Raw genomic sequence first — 20,948 nt, 5'->3', positions numbered from 1 at the left:
TGCTCCATTCAGGCGATCTGACGAGTGCGAGCAGAGCTTTCAGAAGCTCAAAACTGCCTTGACTACAACTCCAATTTTTGTTTTACCTTCGGGATCAGGACTATACACATTTTATTGTGATGCTTTACGTATTGGTCTCACTTGTGTGTTGATGCAGGATGGTGTGATTCCCTAAGGTTCACGTCAGTTGAAGACCCATGAGAAGAACTATCCAGTGTGTGATTTGGAATTAGTAGCTACTATACACGCACTCAAGATTTGGAAGCATTATTTATATGGCGTGTCATGTGAGGTGTATACGGGTCATCAGAGTCTCCATCATCTGTTTAAACAGAAAGATTTGAATTTGAGGTAGTGGAGGAGGTTGAAGTTGTTGATAGATTATGATATCACTATTCTCTATCATCTGGGGAAGGCTAATGTAGTGGCAGACACCTTGAGTAGTAAGGCGGAGAGCATGGGTAGTTAAGCATTCATTCATGTTGGGGAGAAGCGTTTAGCTATCGATGTTCAAGCATTGGCCAACATATTGGTGAGATTGGATATTTCGAAGCTGAGTAGAGTCCTTACTTGGGTTGTATCTCGGTCTTCCTTGCTTGAGCACATTATGTCTTGCCAGTATGATGATCCCCACTTGCTTGTCCTTAGGGACATGGTGCATCACGGTGATGCTAAGGAGGTGAATATTGGTGATGATGGGGTATTGCGACTCATGGGCCGAGTTTGTGTTCCTAATGTCGATGTCTTGAGAGAGTTGATTCTTGAGAAGGATCATAGTTCGCGGTATTTCATTCATCTAGGTGGTACAAAGATGTATCCTGACTTGAAGCAACATTATTGATGGAGGAGGATGAAGAAGGACATTGGTGGACATGTTTCTATGTGTTTGAATTGCCAACATATCAAGTATGACCGTCACAAACCGGGTGGTTTGCTTAAGAAGATTGATATACTAGAGTGGAAGTGGGAGCACGTTACTATGGACTTTATGGAGGTTCAGCGTGAGTTGGGCGTTCAAGTAGAGTTGAGTACTGCATTTCACCCTCAGATAGACGGGCAGTTCCAACAGACCATTCAAATCTTGGAGGATATGTTGAGGGCATGTACTATTGGTTTTGGAGGCCAGTGGGACCAGTTTCTACCTCTAGCCGGGTTTTCCAACAATAATAGCTATCATTCTAGTATCCAGATGGCTCCATATGAGGCCTTATATGGGAGGCGGTGTCGTTCTCCGGTTGGTTGGTTCGAAGGTTATTGGACATAGACTTGGTCCATGATGCTTTGGAGAAGGTGAAGTTGATTCAAAAGAGGCTTCGCACAGCTCGGTCCAAGTAGAAGAGTTACACGGACCGGAAGGTCTGTGATGTGGCTTTTATGGAAGGCGAGAAGAATCTTCTTAGGGTGTTGCCCATGAAGGGTGTGATGAGGTTTGGGAAGAAGGGCAAGTTGAGCTCGAGATTTTTTGGCCCTTTGAGGTGTTGGAGAGAGTCGGCGAGGTTTCTTATAGACTTGATTTTCCTCCTAGTCTTTCGGGAGTTCATCCGATATTCCATGTTTCTACCTGACTACCCATTTGAATACGAGTCCAAATATACAAGTTCCACTACCTGAAAAGACACTTTACGATCACGGTCAAGCACCCGCAAACATGATGCAATGGCATCTTAAGCCCATGCAAACGCAACCCTGATCACGCAAATGTGATGGCTAAACCCCAGCCGGCTCCCAACCAGCCTCTCCTCTAGGCGAACGCGAGCCCATCGCCTACGAATGCGAAGACTAATGACTCCAACCCTTTACTAACACGACCTTCTATATATGAATGTGTAGAACAAAATAACAGCTACCCAAATAAGCCTCCACGATCGCGAGACCTGCTTCGTGATCGTGATGTACACCAAACATGAACAGAAAATTTGAAATCTCAACTAACCCTTGGGTGGTCCAAAACTCTCTTGAGCCACCAAGGACCCCATCCAATTATACCAAAAAATCCGTAAAGTTTAAACGGGCCTATCCAAAGCCTACAAACTCATGCCATATCACCACATTATGGATCGATGATCAAACCATCAATTAAACTTCTCTTAAGTTCATAGGCTTCTAAACTTCTAACCAAATGTCTGATTCCTATCAAACCAACTCGGAATGCAACCAAACATTGTACACAAGTTCCAAATGACATAACAAACCGATTCCAAGTCCCGGAACAACAATTTGAACCCAGTAGCCTCAAAGTCAACTCCAGGTAAAACTTATAAACTTTCCAAACCTTCAAATTTCCAACTTTAGACAATTAGATATAAGACATCCTAGGAACCTCCAAATCCAAATCTGGACATATGCCTAAGTCCAAAATCACCTTACAAACCCATTGGAAAAATCAAAACACTAATCTGAGGTCGTTTATATAAAAGTCAAAGTCAACTCTCATAACTTAAGCTTCCAACCATAGAACTAAGTGTTCTCATCCCCACAAGTCACAAAATAACAAACAAGCATATGGGAAGCATCAAATAGGGGAACGAGGCTCAAATACACAAAATAACCGACTGGTTTGTTACATTATCCCTCTCTTAAACAAGCGTTCTTCTTCGAACAAGTTTAGACTCATACCTGGGGTATCAAAAAGATGAGGATATCTGCTCCACATATCATGCTCGGTCTCCTAAGTCACACCCTCGACTTGACATCTCTACTAAACCTTCAGCGATTCAATATCTTTAGACTTCAGCTTCCAAACATGCCTATCCAAAATAGCCACCGGATCTTCCCGAGAAGCCAAATTCTTATCCAATTGCATTGAACGAAAATCCAACACGTGTGGCTGATACTCATAATACTTCCAGAGCATGAAAACTTGGAATACCGGGTGAACTCCCTATAAGCTTGGTGGAAAATCAAGTCTGTAGGCCACCTCACTAACACTATCCAACACCTTGAAAGGACCAATATACCGAAGACTAAACTTGCCCTTCTTCCCAAATCTCATCAAGCCCTTCATAGGCAAAAATCAGAGAAAAACCATCTCACCTTCCATGAAAGCCACCCACAAACCTTCCTGTCAGCATAACCCCTCTTCTTGGACTATGTTGTACGAAGCCGCTCCTGAATAAATTTTACCTTCTCCATGGAATTATGAACCACATCTGTGCCCAATAGCCTAGCCTCGCCAGACTCAAACCAACCAACTGGAGAACAATATCTCCTCCCGCATAATTCCTCATACAGAGCCATCTAGATGCTCGACTAATAGCTATTATTGTATAGAAATACCGATAATGGAAGAAACTGATCCCACTGGCCTCTAAAATCTATGACACACACTCTCAACATATCCTCCAAAATCTGAATGGTCCACTCGGACTGCCTATCTGTCTGAGGGTAAACTAAAGTGCTCAACTCAACCTGTGTACCCTACTCACGTAGAAACTCTCTTTAGAAATGCGAAGTAAACTGATTGCCGGAATCCGAGATGGTAGAAACATGTACACCATGCAAACAGACAATCTCCTAGATGTAAATCTTATCCAACTACTCCAAAGTGTAGGAAGTCATAACTGGAATGAAATGCACAGACTTGGTCTGTTTGTCCACAATGACCTAAACTACATCAAATATCCTCATTGTCCATGGAAATCCTACCACAACATACATGGTGATGCGCTCCCACTTCCACTCTGGTTGTCTAACCTCTGAAGCTAACCACCAGGTCTTCGATGCTCATACATGACCTACTGACAATTCAAACACCACACAACATTCCCAACAATGCATTTCTTCATCCTCCGCCACCAGTAATGCTGATCAAATCACGATACATCTTCGTAGCACCCAGATGAATAGATTATCATGAACTATGAGCCCCCTCAGGGATCAACTCTCTCAACCCATTCACATTAGGAACACAAATCTAGCCTTGAAGCTGCAATACACCATCATTACCAATAGTCACCACCTCATTGCACCATGTCCTTGAGGACAAGCTAGTAGGGATAATCATACTAACGAGCCTTATTGTTCTCAAACAAATATGATTGTGAAACAATACATGCAAGGACTCTACTAGGCTCTAGAATATCCTATCTCACAAATTTGTCGGCCAAATCCTGAACTTCCATAGCTAAAGGCCTCTCCACAACTAGAATGAATCCTATACTCCCTATACTCTCTGCCTATCTACTCAAGGCGTCAGCCACTACATTAACCTTCCTCGGATGATAAAGAATAGTGATGTCATAGTCCTTCAATAATTCCAACTACCTCCGCTACATCAATTTCAAATCCTTTTGCTTGAATAGATGTATAACACTCTGATGATCCGTATTCACCTCACAAGACACACCATATAAGTAATGCCTTCAACTCTTGAGCGCATGTACAATAGCTGCAAACTCCAAATCACGCACCGTGTAGTTTTTCTCATTGGGCTTCAACTGGTGCGATACATAGGCAATTACCCTATCTTTCTGCATCAACACACATCCACTTCCAAATCGCGAAGCATCAGAATAAATCGAATATGACCCCGCTCCTAAGGTAGAACCAGCACTAGAGCTGTAATCAAAGTAGTCTTGAGCTTCTGAAATTTCTCCTAACACTCATCTGACCACCTGAATAGAGCGCCTTTCAGAGTCAACTTAGTAAATGGGACTACAATAGATGTAAATCCCTCTACGAAGCGATGGTAGTTATAAGACAAACCCAAAAAGCTTCTGATCTCTGTAGCAGTAAAAAGTCTGGGCCAACTCTGAACTGCCTAGATCCTCTTTCGGTCTACTTTGATCCCATTACTAGACACCACATGACCCAAGAATGCCACCAGCTCCAACCAAAATAACACTTGGAGAACATAGCATATAACTTCTTCTCCCTCAACATCTGAAGCACAATCCTCAAATGTTGCTCGTGCAACTCCCTACTACGAGAATATACCTATACATCATCAATGAACACAATGACAAAAGAATCCAAATAGGGATGGAACACACTGTTCATCAAATGAATGAAAGCTATTGGGGCATTAGTCAATCCAAATGACATCATAAAAAATTCATAATGACCATAATGAGTCATGGAAGCCGTTTTAATGATGTCCAAAGCCCTAATCTTCAACTAGTGGTACACCAATATCAAGTCATTTTTTGAGGACACCCTAACACCTTGAAGTTGATCAAATAAATCATAAATGCGCAATAATGGATACTTGTTCTTGATGGTAACCTTGTTCATCTGCCGGTAGTCAATACACATTCTTACAGAACCATTCTTTTTCTTTACAAACAACACTAGTGCACCCCAAGGTGACACACTAGGCCTGATGAACCCCTTATCCAATAACTCATGTAACTGGTCCTTTACTTCATTCAACTCATCAAGAGCCATGCGATGTGGTGGAATATATATAGGCTGATTGCTTGGTGCAAAATCAATGCCGAAATCAATATCCCTATCACGTGTCATGCCTGGTAGGTCCGAAGGAATCACATCCAAAAACTCCCTCACTACTGGAACTGACTCAATAGTAGGACCATCAGAACTTATATTTCTTGACAAAAGCTAGATGCGCCAAAAACCATTCTCAACCATCCATTGAGCCTTCGAGAATGAGATCACTCTGCTAGGGGTGCAACCAAGAGAACCCTTCTACTCCAACCTTGGCAACCCTGACATCCCTAACGTTACGATCTTAGCATGACTATAAAGAATAACATGGTATGGAGATAACCAATCCATATCCAAGATCACATCAAAATCCACCATATCTAATAATAGAAAGTACACCCTCATCTAAAAACCACATATGGTGACACACACATGACCGACAAACTTGATCCACCGTAATAGAATCCCAAACTGATGTAGATACATGAACATGGGTAACAAGCAAATCACGTGGCATATGAAAACAAGAAGCTGGCATATCAAAACAAGAAGCAAAGGGTGATGACACATATAAATAAATAGAACCAGGATCAAACAATACTGAAGCATCTTTATGGCACACAAAAATAATACATGTAATAATAACAACAACCTTGATCCTCCTTGGAAACGCATAGCATCTTGCTTGTCCCCGACTGGACTGAGCTCCCCTCTAGGATGACCATACCCCAAATGACCTCTACCCTGAGCTGGCTGAGTGGGTGGTGTAGCAACGAGTGCGGGAATCATAGTTTGACCTCCCTACTGTACTAGACCTTTGCAAATGTGGGAGTAGTATTTCCTGACATGCCCCAGGTCTCCACACTCACAGCAACCTTTGACCAAAAATGACTACGGGTCCTATGTCGAACCCCATGAACTAGAATACCCACTAGAAGAACCTAGTACTGATGAATCCTTAATAGATAGAGCACGATGAGAACTATATGCAAGAATTATGCTACATGAAGACTGTACGCAAGCTCCTCAACTGAAAATGTGTTCTACATGACATTCTATCTTTATCGCTTGGTCAAATGAAGTTCCTGTATCGATCTCTCTAGCCATAACAAGAAGAATACTAGGGTGAAAACCCTCAATGAACCTCCTCTCTCCCCTCTTTAGTGGGAATCAAAATAGTAGCATAATAGGATAGCTCTGTAAACCTCATCTCATACTTAGTAACTAATATCTGATAAACCTTATCTCATACTCAGTAACTAATATATGAGCCTGCTGAAGGTACTCAACCTACCTTCTCAGCTCGTCTCTTCCAATACGTAGCACAAACTACTCAAAAAGGCACTGGAGAATTGATCCCATGTAAGAAGAGGTGATCCTGGTGGTCTTCCAGCTCATAAAACTACCACCAACTCTTAGATCGATCCCGCATCTGAAGGGCGGTGAAGTCAACCCAATTAGACCCAACTAGTCCCAAGTTGCGCAGTCTCATAACAATGATATAAGAATCACTGAGCATCATCTGAACGTGTACAACATAAGTGAGGAGGATGTAACTTTGTGAACTTATCCAGTCTCTTCATCTCATCATCTGATATCGGGGGCCTATCCTCAGGGCGTACGATAATAGAAGGCTGAATTCCCCCAACTGGAAACACTCCGGGGGTCTAATAACTATGAGCCATCTACTCTAGGGTATGAGTAGCTAGAGTCTGTCCTCCCCCTCCCCCTATCTATGAAGTAGCTGGTATAGTAGGAAATGATCTGACCTAAGCCAAACTCTCGAATAAGCCCACGATATAGATCAAAGCATCCTGAACAGCTGGTGAAACAACTATGCTCTTGGGAGCTTGAGCTGGTCTCACCAGCTCTACATAATCATGAACCTGGTACTTAACAAGAGCTACTAGTGGCTCCATAACAGCTGCCCCAGTAGGGACCCTAACTATAGTGCATTCTCAACCCCTGCCTCTACTCAAGCCCGGACTCTCGCGGCCTGGCCTGGGGTATCGGCGCCATCTCAGCTACACCTGAAGATCGTGTCCTCACAATCTTTGAGAGAATAGAAGACCAATGATTCAGACTTAGGGATAAAAAATCCGCATGATAAAGAATGAAAGAAAGTAAAGTTTGCTAACAATGATATAGCCTCTCAAATATAAGTGCAAACATCTTCGAACCGATTCGTAGGACCCTACTGGACTTGCTCATGACTCGTAAGACCTAAGCAACCTAGTGCTCATACACCAACTTGTCACAAACCAAAAATCCCACCGACCTGTGATGATGCCTAACACTACTTGCTAGGCAAGATAATAATCAATAAGCAGAAACAAAGTTAAATAATAATATTAAATAGTCTTAACGGTGGAATAACATAAATAGCTAAAGTCAATAGCAACATACAACTGAAAATCATCCTAAGATCTGGTGTCATAGAGTACATGAGCTCTTAAGAATGTTAATACATAGTCTGATCCCAAAATACTGTACTGTCTGAAAGATGGAACAGTAATAACATGAACTAAGAGAAACATAGGCTTCTTGTGAACGGAACGACAGCTACTTCGAAATCTCCAAAACTCGTACCGATGCCACTCCTCAGTAATCACCTCCTTCAGCAGCACCTGGATATGCACATAAAGTGCATAGTGTAGTATGAGTACATTCGACCCCTTTTACTCAATAAGTTAAATGTCTAACCTCCGGCTGAAATCAGTGGTGTGCTTGGCAAGGTCTTATATTCATTTCTAATAGCCAATAACAATAATAATAGTAAAGGAAAAGTATCTCAAGTAATAGAAAATTCAACCTTTTCACACTAAAAGGATAAATAAACATGCTTTTCAAGAATAACAGTGAAGGCATAAATTCTTCTATAGAAATCAGCTAAACATAGTTTATAATTTAACTGTGATTCCATGTTCTACACATCAAATAGACACATCAAGTACCAATTAGCATGATGGAAGAAACATAACCATATACCTGCATGACAAGTATACATGCTAGAATATACAATATCATAGTTAAATCATAAAGTATACAAAATCTCACCACATGTATAGTGCCTGGCACAAATAACCTTCAGTCATCACACACAAACACACTCAACATTATACGGGTGCCTGATATAATTCCCTCACCAAGCACATATATGACTTGTGTTCTTGCACCCACGGGCTCCTGAAGGCCAGGAATAACGATGGGCATTACTGGTGACTGAGCGGGTCCCACGGGCTCAAATGCATCCGGTACCTGCTCCTCAGCTGGAGAAACTAGTGGCTCCATAGGTGCGGCTATGGCCGTAGTATGAGCCATACCTCAGCCTCTACCATGACCCCAGCCTCTGGCGCAATACCTTCTAAGGGATGGCTAGTTCAAGATGCTGAACAACAAAGTTTGATTTTGGAAAAACACCATCATTATGGGAATGTACACGCGGTAGCTGGTGGCCGCCCGCCTGATCTGGTCACACGTGTCCTCACCATCTGTGAGAGAATAGAAGAGTAAAGTTTCAAACTTCAAAAATAACAAATCCGCAAGATAAGAATACAAGAAAGTAAAGTTTCCTAATAGTTCGATAGCCTCTCAAAGATAAATACAGGCATCTTCGTACCGATCCCCAAGACTCTACTAAACTTGCTCGTGACTCGTGAGACCTAAGTAACCTAGCAGCTCTGATATCAGCTTGTCATGACTCAAATATCCACTAGTGGTGATGGCACCTAACCCAACTCTCTAGGTAAGCCAATAGTCACATAAAAACTATGAAATCAAATAATAAGGTTTAACAACTCAACAACAGAACAATATCATGAAATATCAGAGAACATAACAATAATACTACGACAACCAACCCTAAAATCTAGTGTCAACAGATACATGAGCACTACTGAGTAACAAGGTACACGTGAAATCCTCTAATAGAACTGTCTCAGCAATAGAACAGTAAATATATAAATAATAGAAAGAGTTCTTCAAGGACAACAGATGACATAGCAGCTACCTCATAGTCTCCCAACAGCTAGTGGCAGTTGAACTCTGGAAATCGCCTCAACCGGATGCACCTGGATCTGCACATGAAGTGCAGAGTGTATATGAGTACAACTGACTCCATGCACTCAATAAGTAACAACTAACCTTGGGCTAAAAGCAGTGACGATGTTAGAAACAATAGCCAGATGCCAATATTAATAACAAGTAACAATTTAAAATATAAAGGGGAACTAGTAGAAATAGGTGGTTCAATGATTTTGTGCTCAACTAGTTTATATTTTAGGAAATTTAGCCATGCTTTAAAGTATAAAAGTTAAAGCCCAACACCGATAAAGCATTTCAATTATCAGTTAGCATGAGAAAAGTACATCTCTATGCCTACATGCCAAGTATACATGTCAATCCACAATATCACAGTGGATCCATCAATATTCACACTTAGCATTGTACGAGTGCCTGATATAACTGCCCATAATCAAAGCACGTATATAAAACACTGTGAATATGCCCACTGCTGAAATGTCTGACTCCGGAAGGGCAGATACTGCCAAAGCTCTAATCATATTGATTTAGCCCAACGGTGAGGCCTGGTGCACACGTCACCCCAAAACAATAACACTTAGCCTAATATGGGCATGGCGTGCGCGTCACTTCAAAATCAATACCAAATCGGCTCTATGGCCCAAACTTACTCAATTACCATTCAAGTCTCACATAAACACATCTAAAAAATACTCCTTTAACAGTGTTACACATAAGAGACATTAACAACATGTAAGGAATCAAGTAAGAAGTATTGAGATACAGATATCCTACGTGGATATAGCATCATAACTGAGAACATCTGTACAAATAAGACACACAGCTCCGAAACAACAAGAATAACCCTATCAAGTCTCAAAGAAATAGCACTTGGCCTAGACATGATGTCTAACATAAATCACAGTTCAAATAATCAAACAAGTGGGGAAATGCGGGGATACAAAGGTATGATAGCAAAACAAGCTCGGTAATAGCCTAAAGGCCTCCCCAAACCATGAACACACTGGTGCACGTACACATGCCCGTCACCTAGCGCATATGTCACCCCAATATCTTTCATATAACGTATTTCTCAAGGTTACACACCCTAAAATCCAAGTCTATATGTGTTACTTACCTCCAAGCACACAAATTAACACTCAAAAAAGCCCTTGCCACGCGTATCGACCTCTGAACGACTCGAATCCAGTCACAAACAACTTAATACCATCAATAATAGATATAGGAAACAATTCCAAAAGATAAAGTTGAGGTCTTGAATCAAATACGCAATGTCAACCAAAAGAGTCAAACCCAAGCCCAAACCTCGGAACCCGACAAAATTTACAAATTCCGAACACCCATTCAATTATGAGTCCAACCATACCAATTCATTCTATTCCATCCACAAATCGACCCTCAAAACCCCGAATCTCACTCTCCAATACTATGGTCTAACATCGCCAAATTTCACCTCAAACACACATAAACTAGGTGTAATAATCAATGGGTAATCAATATCTATCATTAAAAGTGATTAAACTTCACTTACCTGTTCAATTGGGATGAGAAATACTCAAAACATCGCCTTAGACTGAGTTCCAAAAAGTCCAAAAATGAGAAAACATTAAGCCCTTCGATTTTAATATCTTGCCAGCGATTTCGCACATGCGCCCATATGTCTGCTTCTGCATTCAAAATTGCGCATCTACGTACATCACTTAATCTCCGCCCCATTGCTTCTGCTGTCTAACACTCGCTTCTGTAGATCAGCACCTGCAGAGTACTTCCACATCTTTAGTCCTAACTTACTTGTTCTCTTCAGCTTTTGCGATCACTTATCCGTATCTGCGGGCTCACAAATGCGGTCAAACTTCGCACCTGCAACCTTCACTAGCCCCAGCCCAAACACACACTTGCGATCAAATGGTCTACCTATGCGGACTTCCCCTAGGCTTTCCCACTTCGCTTCTGCGACTCCTTAGCTGCACCTGCGGCTCAGCATTGGCAGCCAAGCCTACCACATATGTGACTATACCAGAAGCCTTACACCTTCAGCAATGCTTTAAGTCCAAAAATTGATCTGTTAACCATCTAAAACTCACCCGAGGTCCCGGGGACCCCATACAAACATACCAAGAAGTCCTAAAACATTATACAATCTTACTCGAGCCTTCAATTCACCTCAAACTACAACAAAGTCACGAATCACACCTCAATTCAATACTAACAAAATTAATGAACATCCAACTTCTAAAACTAATGTTGAACCATACCGAAACAACTCCGAATGACCCCAAATTTTGTACACTAGTCCTAAATAACACAAAAGACCTATTCCAACTCTTAGAACAAAAATCCGAACATGGTATCAACAAAGTCAACTCTCGGTCAAACTTCTCAACCTTCCATATCTTCGACTTTCCAACTTTCACCAAAATGCACCAAATCAACCTACGGACCTCCAAATCTAGATCCGGACATACGTCTAAGTCCAAAATAACCATACGAAACTATCAGAACCATCAAAATTCCATTATTGAGTTCTTTTCACATAAATCAAACTCCGGTCAACTCTTTTAACTTAAGCTTCTAACCTTGGGACTAGGTGTCCCAATTCACACCAAAACCTTCTCGAAATCAATCCAACCACCACAGCAAGTCACATAACCACAAATGAATATTAAAGAAGCATTAAATAGGGGAATGGGGCTACAATACAGAAAATGACCGGCTGAGTCGTTACAAGAAGAAGTATAACATATCCAGTAGCCGACACACTTGGTCACGACGATGCTTCCGCAACCACCCTTCTTACTTTCCTAAGATTAAATCCCTGATCATTTCTCTTCAGCAACCCGACAAACAACTAGTACCCCAACCGATGTCACTACAAATCCTGCGACCCAAGTTATACCACCAGTAACCCCCGCAAATCCACTAAACCCTCCTATACACGCACACACACACCATATGTCCCGAATTATGTCCAAACACCATAAAATTCACCAGTCACAACTAATCTAGTTCACACCTATCCTCGTGACATCATCACTTTTACCAACAACCAGACCCAACATATACCTTTGGCACACACCGCCACACGTGAGCGGTATGTTCCACCTGTATATGCCATCTCTGAGCCTACCTTTACTGCGCCCTTCACTGATAGAGTGCCCTATGAGATCTACCAATATGGTGAGATGGATAAAGAAGAAAAATAGATGGACGAAGAGTTTGTGTCATAACAACTGCGGGTGTTGAGAAAATAGATGATGAATCTCTAGGTTGCTCGAGGGAGCACGATCTTGGATTATCAGAACTTGTGTATACATCCCAATATTGACCTGCCCGCAAGATATAAGCCTTTAAAGTTCGACATTATTGATGCAACGTGTGATCCCCACGCTCATTTAAGGGTCTACTATGACAAGTTGGTCGGAGTGGAAAGAAATGCAAATCTGAGGATGATGTTGTTTATAAAGAGTCTGACGGGAGAAGCGCTTACTTGGTATACCCAAAAATACCCCTAGAATTGGAGAGAGTGGAAGGACATGGCAGAAGATTTAATGAATCGCTTTAGATTTATCATGCCCCGACCTCGGCTAGCGCGACCGGTGCTCGACCTAGACATCCCCGTCAAACAATCCTACTTGATGCCTTCTATCCAACATTACCCGTGAGCAATTTGAATTAAATTATACGAGATAGATGGGGAGGGGATAAAGGAGTTAAATATCATGTTTCATTACTTACAGCAGCCACAATGATGATTACCAAAAGATTACAAAGTGGAACACCAAATAACTACAACATTTACAGTCGTTTCCCCCAAGTCAAAACACAACCCACACTATGTCTTTGGAGCCTCTAAATGGAACATAAGAGTAGTATGATAGTGCCGGTGACAAGGCCCCGGCTATACCTCAAAAATACAATGTACAAGGAGCAAAAGACACAAGACCCCGATAGGAAGTGGGGCTCACCAAGTTAGTTGAGGAGAGGGTGTACCGCTATTAGTGATCGATGCCGCCTACTATAGAACCACCTGCATCCATTAAAGATGCAGTGTCCCCGGCAAAAGGGATGTTAGTACATGTGGAATAGTACTAGTATGTAAAACTAAATACCCTCTCATGGAATAGAAAACCAACATAATGGAGAGAAACATGAAATCTATAAGAAACCCAAGTAACATTAAAATGCCAAGTTAAGAGCAAGGTAAATCCACAAGTAAATAATAATGTTTTAGATGTGGGAGATCTTCGGTACCGATACACCACCATGCCTGGCATGGGGACATATCTACGCCTGATCGGCTAAGCCTTCTCACCCCAATGTGTGCAGGTGGACATAGAAACACAATACCACAACCATGTGCACGACATGGTGTCTGATCACTGTCCGATCAGCTAAGACGCCTCACAACAATGTCGTGTGGGTTGACATAGTCCTTTTCTAGCTATCATCCCATCCCAATTAAGGGAAATAATCTCAACACATCAACACGAGAATTTATCCCTCAGCCAATCAGACACCGGCACGTGTAGTTTAGGGTTTCAGTTATTTTAATCCACTTTTCCTCGGTGACCTACCGATCCTCCTAAAAACATTTACCATATATATAAAGAGTTAAAATTCATTTCATAGCCCTTTTTAATATCTTTCACTTCATTGGCACTCTTGGCCATGCACATAAATCATTTTTCTAGGCACGATGGCCTCATTTCATTTATTTCATACTCTCATTCCTTCATCTTCAAGGATCATCAACATAGGTTATCAACACAAAGAGCATTTTGAAATCAAGACTTTAAATAAATGTGAGAAATAATAGTCTTAAACACATTGTGTTTTCTTTCCAAATAGAGCATAATAGGTTTGCAATAGAAACATGAATTTAAGTCAAAACATTTGATACATTAATCATACTATAGTAAGAGCAATTGGAATACATTTGAGTATATATCTTTCGATAGGATGCTCATTTGGGATAACCCAACTTATTGGGAAATGCTCGGAATATTCAAAATAAGAGCTTGGGCAAACCATGCTCGAGCTTACAATAATATCATGGAATTCGATTCTACAAGAGGAGTTTAGCCAATATACCTCGATTGAGCTTTCGTTAGAGTTACTACAATGTTCCACTACCCTTGGAAATGTTAATTTATAGAAACATAATATGGACCACTATTAGGAGAGAGTTCATAGGTTCGCCTCGTTTAGGCATTTCATCGAACACTAGGTATGCAATTGCTTCTACAAGTTCCTATGGTAGAAATCCTTCACACCATAACCAATCCCCATATCAATAGCTCACCAACATTAGTTCAATAACTTCCCCACCACCTTCAATGCCACATTCATTAATAATGACTAACTACTAACCCAAGAATCATGCCTCACACACCTCACATTCAATCCCAAATTTGTAATTGAGAGTTGGGGGAAATACCTTACATCTTTGAAAGAAAACTTGACATCTCTTCCCTTGATGTCTTGATCAACAATTTGGACTGGAAGATGTTGGAGATCCTCCTTCTCTCTCTAGTTCCTCCCCTCTCTCTTAAACTATCAGGTTTTTCCCTTCAAAATGAGTCCCAATGGCTTTTAATCAAAATAGGGTCAGGTTATAAAATACACAAAATGGACCCTTCGAAACCAACTCGGCACCATAACACCTTAAATTCCTTAGCAAAATTATACAAGGCCTTACACTCTTCCCCATGTGGTCACAGACTCAATATCATAATCCGCCCGGCATGGTCACGGGCCTAATATCACGGATCTGCCCTGCATGGTCACATTCATTATATCACAATCTACCGGGAGTGGTCACAAGCATAACAACACAATCTGTCTAGCGTGGTCACAGGCATAACAACCCCATTCGCCCGGCATAGTCACAAGCATAACAACACAATCTGCCCAGCCTAGTCACAAGCATAATAACACAATCCACCTGGCATGGTCACATGCTTAACAACAGAATTCGCCTGGCGCGGTCACGGCTACCAGTCCAAATCATGTCACACAAAAAGAAAATATACAAGAATATATGTATATGATTAATGAATTTTAGAATTCATACTCCTGGACTGATATAAGTGACATGCTAAGGTGTATGTATGTGCAAAGCATGCTATCATAGCTCAAATCGGCAATTTCATCACGAAAATAGCAACTATCAAGTTTAATCAGGAGATTAGCCTCTATGTCACCTGAAGTAAGGATCAAATGGCTCACAACATGGTTACAAATATGAGAAACATCACATCATAAAGCTTATTAATCAATTCAAGGCATATCATAGCCCAAGCACTACTCTGTGCATGGATAAATACCATGTGCTCACACATGGGTACCCCACACATATGCTCCACCCATAGCATGTAGCTATCACAAACAACTCAGACAACTAGTGCCTCAGCCAAGTTTAGATAAGATACTTACATCAAGACAACCAAATAGGTCCTCTTACAATTCCTTTTTGCCTGAATCAACCTCTGGACGACTCAAATCTAGGAAAAATAACTTAATATAATCAATAAAAGCCATAGGAACCGATTCCAACTGATAAAGCTAAGATCTTTAACCAAACTTAAAAACTTAACCCCGATCCCGCACCTTGGAACGCGTCCAACCTCACAAATTACGAACACCCATTGCAATACGAGTCCAAATATATGTGTTTCATCCAATTCCAACCTCAAATCGTCCCTCCAATCATCATATTTCACATCCTATAAAATAGTCCAAAACCCCCCAAATCTCATCTTACATTCTTTTAAATTACGTTAAAAATCAATGGGTAATCAATATCTAACACTAAAAGTTAGTAAAGATCACTTACCTCTTCAATTTTGATGAAAATATTTCCAAACATCATCCTAGACCGAGCTCCACAATTCCAAAAATGAGAAAAATACATAAACACTTTGATTATAAAAGTCTGACAGCATCTGCGATCACTTAGCCACAAATGCGGTTGGCATATGAAGTCAAAACAATGCTTATGTGATCCAACTCCATCCTCCGGACATCCGCTTTTGCGGCCAAATACATGCATTTGCACTTGCGCATCTGTAACCTTTCCTTCGTAGTTGTGGCCCCGCACCTACGCCAGGGCCTCCGCATCTGCGATCTTTCCCAACTCCAGCCTAGCCCGCTTCTGTGACTCCTTTTCTGCACCTGCGGACATGTATTTGCGACAGGTCCTGCGCAGGTGTGAATGCACCAGTTTTGGTAGCCCTTCAGCCATGCAACACACATCTAACCATACTAACCAATATCAAAACATGACACGAACCTACCCGAAGCCTCAAATCACACCCAACAACATCACAACTCTGAATCGTACCCCAATTCATGCCTAAGGAACTAATTCAAATTACAAAATTCAAAATATACACCGAACAAGTATAAATAATTCTGAATACCTCAAATATTGCATGCAAGTTCCAAAAGATACAACGGTCCTATTCTAACTCTCGGAACCAAAATCTAAACCCGATATCAATAGAGTCAACTCCTAGTTAAACCTCTCAACCCTCCAAACCTTCAACTTTCAAACTTTCACCAAAGAGCACCAAACCAACCTACGGACCTCCAAATTAAAATTCGGACATACGCCTAAGTCCAAAATCACTATACGAAGCTATTGGAACCATAAAAACACCACCCTGGAGTCGTCCACGTAAAAGTCAAACTCCGGGCAACTTTTACAACTTAAGCTTTTAACCTTGGGACTATGAGTCCCAATTCACTCTGAATCGTTCCTGAAACCAGACCAACAACCTCGGAAATTCATGAAACCTCAAATACATATAAGTAAATCATAGAAAAGCTGAAATAGGGCTAATGTAATCAAAACGACTGGCTGAGTTGTTACATTCTCCCCCTCATAAATAAATGTTTGTCCTCGAATGGGTCTAGAATCATACCTAAAGTCTAAAAAATGTGAGGATATCTGTTCCGCATCTTTTGTTAAGTCTCCCAAGTTACCTCCTCCACTAGGTGACCTCTACAATGCACCATCACTGCTGCTATATTCTCCGATCTTAATTTTCGAACCAGCCGATCCAGAATGGTCACCAGCTCCATATTATAAGTAAAATCCTTATCTAATTGTACCGTGCTGAAGTCCAAAATATTTGACGCCTCTCCATAATAGATTCAGAGCATTGAAACACGAAATTCTAGATGGACCCTTGATAGACTTGGTGGCAAGGCAAGTCTGTAGGACACCTCTCCCACTCTATCTAGAACCTCAAAAGGACCAATATACCTAAGGATCCACTTGCCTTCCTTCCGAATTTCATCATGCCCTTCATGGGCAAAACACTAAGTAGAACCTTCTCCCCCACCATATATGCAACATCATGAGCCTTCCTGTCAGCATAACTCTTCTGCCTGGACTGTGTTGTACGAAGCGGCTCCTGAATCATCTTCACCTTCTCCAAAGCATCATGGACCAAGTTAGTGCCTAACAACCTAACCTCCCCAGGCTCAAACCAACCGACCGGAGAATGACAACGCCTCCATATAAGGCCTCAAAAGAAGCCATCTAGATACTCGACTGATAGCTATCGTAGGTGGATTCTGTTAATGGAAGAAACTAATCCCATGAACCTCTGAAGTCAATGACACAGGCACGTAACATGTCCTCCAAGATCTAAATAGTGTGCTCGAATTGCCCGTCCGTCTGGGAATGAAAAGTTGTACTCACCTCTACCTGTGTGCCCAACTCTCATTGCACCGCTAACCAAATATGAGATGTGAACTAAGTGGCTCGATCCAAAATTATAGAAACGGGCACACCATAAAGGCGAACAAGCTCACGAATGTAAATTCGAGCTAGCTTCTCTGAAAAGTAGGTAGTCACTACTAGAATGAAGTGTGTAGACCTGGTTAGTCTATCCTCAATGACCCACACTGCATCAAATTTCTTCAAGGTATGTGGAAGTCCAACTGCAAAATCCATGATGATACGCTCCCACTTCCACTCTGGAATGTCAGGCCTCAGAGACAAACCACTCGGTCTGATGCTCGTACTTCACCTACTGAAAGTTCAAACACCGGTCCATATACTCCATAATATCTTTCTTCATTCTTTTCCACCAGTAGTGTTGCCTCAATTCATAGTACATTTTCGCGGCACCCGGATGAAAGGAATACCATGAACTATGGGCCTCCTCAATTATCAATTCTTGCAACCCATCCACGTTTATAACATAGATCTGACCTTGCATCCTCAATACCCTAGCATCTAACCTCTTTGGTATCCCCGTGCTATATCGCATCCTTCCGGACAAGCAAGTGGGGATCATCATAGTAAAGTGCCTTGATGCACTCAAACAAAGAAAATAGGGAAACCACGAAAGCAAGAACCCGGCTAGGCTCCGAAATGTCTAACCTCACGAACTGGTTGGCCATGCATGAACATCCAATGCTAATGGCCTCTCCCCACATGAAAGATAAGCCAGACTCCCCATGCTCTCACCCTTCCTACTCAAAGCATCGACCACCATATTAGCCTTCCTCGGATGATAAAGAATGGTGATATCATAGTTCTTTAGTAACTCTAACCACCTTTGCTGCCTCAAGTTATGATCCTTATTCTTGAACAAGTGGTGAAGACTCTTGTGATCTGTGAATACCTTGAAAGACACGCCATAAAGATAATGCCTCCAAATCTTCAACGCGTGAACAGTGGCTGCCAACTCTAAATCATGTGCTGGCTAGTTCTTCTCGTGGGACTTCAAGTGACACGAAGCATAATCACTCACTCTACCCACATAAATCAATACACATCCAATGTCAATCCGCAAAGCATTACAATAAACTGTATAAGAACCCGATACTAAAGGCAACACCAAGACTGGAGTTGTGGTCAAGGAAGTCTTGAGCTTCTGGAAGCTCTCCTAAAACTCATCAGACCACCTGAATGGGGAACCCTTCTTGGTCACTCTAGTCAAAGGTGCAGCAATGGATGAGAAATCCTCAACAAAATGACGATAATAGCCGTCCAATCCAAGAAAGTTCTGGATCTTAGTAGCAGAAAATTGTCTGGGTGAACTCTGAATTGCCTCAATCTTCTTCGGATCCAGCTTAATCCCCTCACTGGACACCACATGGCCCAAAATATGCGACCGAATCAAGTCAAAAACTCACACTTGGAGAATTTAGCATATAGTTTCTTCTCTCTCAAGGTCTGAAGCATGATCCTCAAGTGTTGCTGATGATCCTCCCGGCTACGAGAATACACCAATATGTCATCAATGAAAACGATGATGAAGGAATCAAGATGGGGATGGAATACACTGTTCATAGAATGCATAAATCTACTGGGGCATTGGTCACCCTAAACGACATCACCAAAAACTCACATTGACCATAGCAAGTCCTGAAGGCCTTCTTTAAATATTTGAATCCCGGATCTTCAACTGATGGTACCCTGATCTCAAATCTATCTTCGAGAATACCTGAGCACCCTGAAGTTGATCAAACAAATCATCAATACGCGATAGTGGGTACCTGTTCTTGACTGTAACCTTGTTCAGTTGCCTGTAATTATTACACATCCTCATAGAACCGTCATTCTCCTTCACAAATAGAACCGGTGCACCCCAAGGCGACACATTGGGCCTGATTAAACCCTTATGAAGTAGCTCATACTTGTTCCTTCAATTCTATAGGTGCCATGCGGTAAGATGAAATAGAGATGGGTTGAGTGCCCGGTACTAGGTTAATACCGAAATCAATATCCATGTCGGGTGGCACGCCGGCAAGTCTGCATGAAACACATCTTGGAAATCTCTCACTACCAAAACTGACTCAAGGGTATGAGTATTATCACTAACATCTCTCACACATGCCAAATATGCTAGACATCCCTTCTCAACCATCTGTTGAGCCTTCAAACATGAAATCACTCTACTAGAAATATGATACAAGGAGATTCTCCACTCCAACCTCAGCATAGCTAATGTCGCAGTCTTAGCGTGACAATCTAAGATATCATGATATAGTGATAGACAATCCATGCCCAAAACTATTTCAAATTGTTATAACCCATATTCGTGTACGCTATATAATGCCATAAGTTAGTCAACATAAATATTAGAAGAGATTATCTTTGAGATGATAAGAAGTTAATCCTATTGTCCTTAAATGATACAAAGGTGTATAAGAGTGGTGAACAAGTATTAGAAGTTAAGCGAATCAAGGATATTGTAGCCCATATTTTCGAGTAAACCTAGAGGTGCTTAATATGCTAAGGAGGTCGTATTTTAAGGTAGTTGAGTCATACAATATTTGTATCATAAGTCTTGAAGTAAAACAAGTTATGAAACAAAAGGTGACAAACGTTGTTGCAACTTACGTTCATAATTTTACTTAAACTTTAGGTCAAATGTTACTAAGATTTTCTCCCAATTTACTTCGAATTACGGGGTCATCTATCCACCAAATTGAAGATCTACGAGTATAGATTGCAATGCACTAAACCGTTCATCGATAAGACATTGGAGAAGGGAGAT

At 41.4% G+C, this 20,948-nt stretch overlaps 1 protein-coding gene across 1 annotated transcript; it reads right to left on the bottom strand.

Moving 5' to 3' along the window:
• Positions 1 to 2,698: 2,698 nt before the first annotated feature.
• Positions 2,699 to 3,237, bottom strand: LOC138895712 (uncharacterized). The gene is made up of 3 exons (XM_070180432.1): positions 3,124 to 3,237; positions 2,927 to 2,998; positions 2,699 to 2,827 (listed from the first exon to the last, which is right to left on the bottom strand). The coding sequence occupies exons 1-3, from the start codon at positions 3,235 to 3,237 to the stop codon at positions 2,699 to 2,701; spliced, it is 315 nt and encodes a 104-aa protein (XP_070036533.1).
• Between the last annotated feature and the right edge of the window lie 17,711 nt (positions 3,238 to 20,948).

This window comes from Nicotiana tomentosiformis, chromosome 7, assembly GCF_000390325.3.
Source record: "Nicotiana tomentosiformis chromosome 7, ASM39032v3, whole genome shotgun sequence".
Lineage (NCBI taxonomy): Eukaryota > Viridiplantae > Streptophyta > Magnoliopsida > Solanales > Solanaceae > Nicotiana > Nicotiana tomentosiformis.
The sequence above is the reverse complement of the archived record's forward strand: the minus strand, read 5'-3'. Positions and strand labels throughout refer to the sequence as shown.